The 3914-nt window shown below is 35.7% G+C and overlaps 1 protein-coding gene across 1 annotated transcript; it reads right to left on the bottom strand.

Annotated features, from left to right (window-relative positions):
- Positions 1-847: 847 nt before the first annotated feature.
- LOC129928944 (general transcription factor II-I repeat domain-containing protein 2B-like) lies at positions 848-1408 on the bottom strand. Its single transcript, XM_056045543.1, has one exon. It carries the CDS (start codon positions 1406-1408, stop codon positions 848-850), a length of 561 nt encoding a protein of 186 aa, XP_055901518.1.
- Positions 1409-3914: the final 2506 nt, after the last annotated feature.

Here is a 3914-nt window from a genome sequence, read left to right as displayed (position 1 = left end):
ATTGATACACTTGATATTGTTGTAAGAAAGCTATGGTGGTGAACTTTGTCAAAAGCTTTAGAAAAATCTAATAAGATTGAATCGATTATCTAAACCAGGGGTCTCAAACTCATTTCAGCCTGTGGGCCACAGTGGAAAGTAACAACCATTCAGGGGGCCGCACCACAAAAAGAGAATGTTTTTTCATTAAATTTTACGAACACTACTGTCACTGCAGTTAAATGCTAAAATAAAGTTTTATAATTATTAATTACATTTAGTGTAGTTTATTACATGCACAGGCAGTTTTGTTTACTAAAATAAGTTGACGTTGTCTATGTCACTTATTAAAAAGCAGAAACTGCAGTTACCCCAAAAAACTACAACTATAATTTCTAGGCCTACTGCAGATGGCTCGTCACTCATGTTTCTGTCCACCGTCGACGTAAAGCATGAAGTCGTGTGTAGTGGCAAGCCGCAAGGTTGCTCTCAGATGCTTATCGGTCAGTCTTGATCGTAATGCTGTTTTGTTGATCAATCTGAAAACAAAAACTTTTCGAAATCGTACGTACTCCCAAACATGGCTAGAATTCTAGCAGCTGCGCAGAATAAGTTTGGAAACTTCTCTCTGGGAAGAAACTAGTAGAAATCTGGAACGCCAACATCAGCGTATTTTTGCTCCAGAACAGTGTCACACTGCAGGTCCAGTAGTTCCATCTGGACTTCCTCTGGAACATTTTTCACGTCAACTGCGAACGGAGTGGCAAAAAGGAAAAACTGTGATTCGAGAGCAGTGAATTGCTGAAAGCGGTAGTCCGGAGAGAATGTCTACGTAGTCTCTCAGGCGCTGTGGTTCAACCGTAATGCTCTATAGAAAAGACAAATGAGCCAGGTTTCCATCTGCCAGCTGAGTGGCCAACAAAATCAGCTTGCATCTGAATGATTTGATGAAGTCAAACATCACGGTAATCAGCTGCTTTGTGCCCTGTAGTTGTGAATTGAGTGCATTGAGATGTTGCATGATGTCAGTAAGAAAAGCGAGATCCGAGTAAATAATTGGGTCACTGAGCTGAGGTATGCCTCTGTCTTTCATTGCCATGAACAATGCTATAGCCCGTCTCAGTTCAAAAAATCTCTGCAGCACTTTTCCACGACTCAACCATCTGACTTCCGTATGATACAGCAACTCTCCGTATTCCGTTTCTAAATCAGCTAGAAAGGACACAAACTGTCTGTGGTTAAGACCCAATGCACGAATGAAGTTCACCGTCTTCACGACAACATCCATCACGTTATTCGTTTGTAGACTTTTGCCACAGAGTGCTTCTTGGTGCAGAATGCAGTGTATGGCTGCAAAAGGTCCTGCCAAGCTGAGCTGATACCGTTTCTGTACCATTAATTCAACAACGCCAACCTTCTCTGAACACATTTCTGGTGCACCGTCCGTAGCCACTGAAACAAGTTTTTTTCCCACGGTATTCCACACACCTGTCAATACAAGCTTCCAGTTCTTGAAACACGTCGCGTCAAGTCATCGTTCCTTTCATGGGGAGTAAGTCCAATAGCTCTTCAACAATGTTCAAGTTTTCGTCGACCCAACGAATGAATACGGCACAGTATGCGGTGTCTGTTACACCAGTAGACTCGTCCAGTGCAATGGAATATACTACAAAGTCTTTTGCAGCGGCAATCAGTTGCTGTTGAGCATTTGTCGCTGACTCGGTGATCCTGCTTGCAACTGTGTTCGCAGACAAACTTATGCCTTCGAAGAGATAATTTCACACGCCTGTAGCATACATTCTTTTACAAACTGGCCTTCAGTGAATGGTCGTGATGCCTTTGCTATAATCTTGCTAACAACAAAGCTTGCTTTCACAGAATCTTCGCTTGCAGTGGGCGGACACCTCATTTACTGATTTGTGCATTGAAAATCATTTCACGGCTTATATGTGGTCATTGTAAATTTTATCTATTTTTTTTTGAATTCGCGGAGGTGGCCGCGGGCCCCTTGTTTGAGACTCCTGATCTAAACCTTTTGAAAAATCATCAATTATTCTATTAGTTGTGTTTCATATGATCTATATTTCCTAGAGCCATGTTGGTATGAAGTAAGGACATTATGTGTGTCCCTGTTCTCTTTATACCTGTTGTATATTACGTGTTTTAGGATTTTATATCTGATGTTAGTGATACAGGTCTATAGTTTTCTATATCAGATTTTTCTCCTATTTCAAATAAGGGAAAAACATTAACTTCTTTCCAGTCTCTTGTTCCTCTGCCCTGGTTAAGAGGTGCCTGAAACATTATTTTGAACACTTTTGAATTATACGTGCACATAATGTGCATTTTTAACATAATTAACATTTTCTGTAAACTGTTAGAAGCTAATACACAAGGAAATATACAAATTAAAAATAAAGTTGTATATTTATAACAGCTGCACTTACACACAACATAAAAACAATAACGGCTTTTAATTTTTGGAGGCCACTCAAAGTAATTGTGAAAAAAAATTACAAATAAAATTTGTATTGCCTGTAACTATTCACATTTTATTGTGATAGAGTCTCCATTCTAAAATAGCTTAAAAACAGTTTTTATGAAATAAAATGTTTAAAGTCTTGGCAAATTTAGAACTTGTTACTACATATAAGATAAAATTAAATGATGAGTTTATTAGGTAAAGAGTTTGTTCCATTGCAAGTAACAACCAGTAAGATCTCTCTGCTAAATGAAATGATGATTTCTTAAGAGATATAAAAGTATCTACAAGTCCTGCAGGAACAAGTACAAAAAATATCATAAGGGTAGATAAACATAAACTTATTTTCACTGATCTTTTTTCTTTCTTTCTTTTATATTTAGCATTCTCTGAAATGTTTTGAATATTTTGTGAAAACGTTTTGATTTTTGTTATTGTCAGTATGGAACAAGAAATTACAATAACAATCGGAATAGCCATCGAATAAATGTTTACAAATATGTTTAAATAAAATCCCATCCAAAAATTGTAGTTGTCAAAGAAAAAATCTGTTCCATATCTCCAAATTTCTGTCACGTTATCAACAACACCTGTGTCTAGATAACCAAAACCATATAGGGGAGATTGCAATAATAAAAGTGTAACATTTATACAGACTGCAGTTATTTTGATTCTAAAACATGTTACAATTCTAGAAACTTGAAATGGAAAACAAACAGCAAACATTCTTTCTACAGATAACATTGTGATAAAATATGTGCTAGAAAATAGTGCATTAACTTTAATACAATTAAAATACTGATAATAGTAGGATTGTAAAGTAACAAATAAATGTTGATCAAAGTAAAAAACAATGTTAGGAATACGAAATAGAACCGTGGAGAAAGAATAAATGAAATCTGACACAGCGAGATACAGAAGTATTAAATTTGTTGTAGCTTTCATTCCTTGTTGAGACAAAACACAAATATTTAGAACATTACCAACTAAACCCAGACATGCAAGGAACTGCGGTATAATGCAAGTTAATAAAATGTTAAGAATTGTATACGCTGTATCACTGACATCCAGTAAATATTCTGTGTTGACTTGGTTTTTGTCAGCATCTTTTGTGACGTTCATTTTGCGCTTGAAAACATTAAAAAGCATATAATTATACATCCATATAGATATTGGTAGATAAAGAGATACAGATACTGATAAAATTTCATATACAGATTTTAAAAAACAACAACATACTAGCATGTTACTTACTAGTTGCTAAGAATTTTTCTGCTTCCATACAAAAATAAATGCATAAAAGGCCCATAAGATCCTAATACAAAGGGAAGGATTTCTTCCAGAAGAAATATTTCTATTAAATGAATATGGGCCATTGTTATAATCTTTTAGAAATAGTATAATATAGGTCACTTGTAAAGAGTTATTCCGAAAAAATGCATACTAGATCTCT

This window comes from Biomphalaria glabrata, chromosome 11, assembly GCF_947242115.1.
Source record: "Biomphalaria glabrata chromosome 11, xgBioGlab47.1, whole genome shotgun sequence".
Classification (NCBI taxonomy): domain Eukaryota; kingdom Metazoa; phylum Mollusca; class Gastropoda; family Planorbidae; genus Biomphalaria; species Biomphalaria glabrata.
This window is presented reverse-complemented; position numbering and strand designations above follow the sequence as displayed.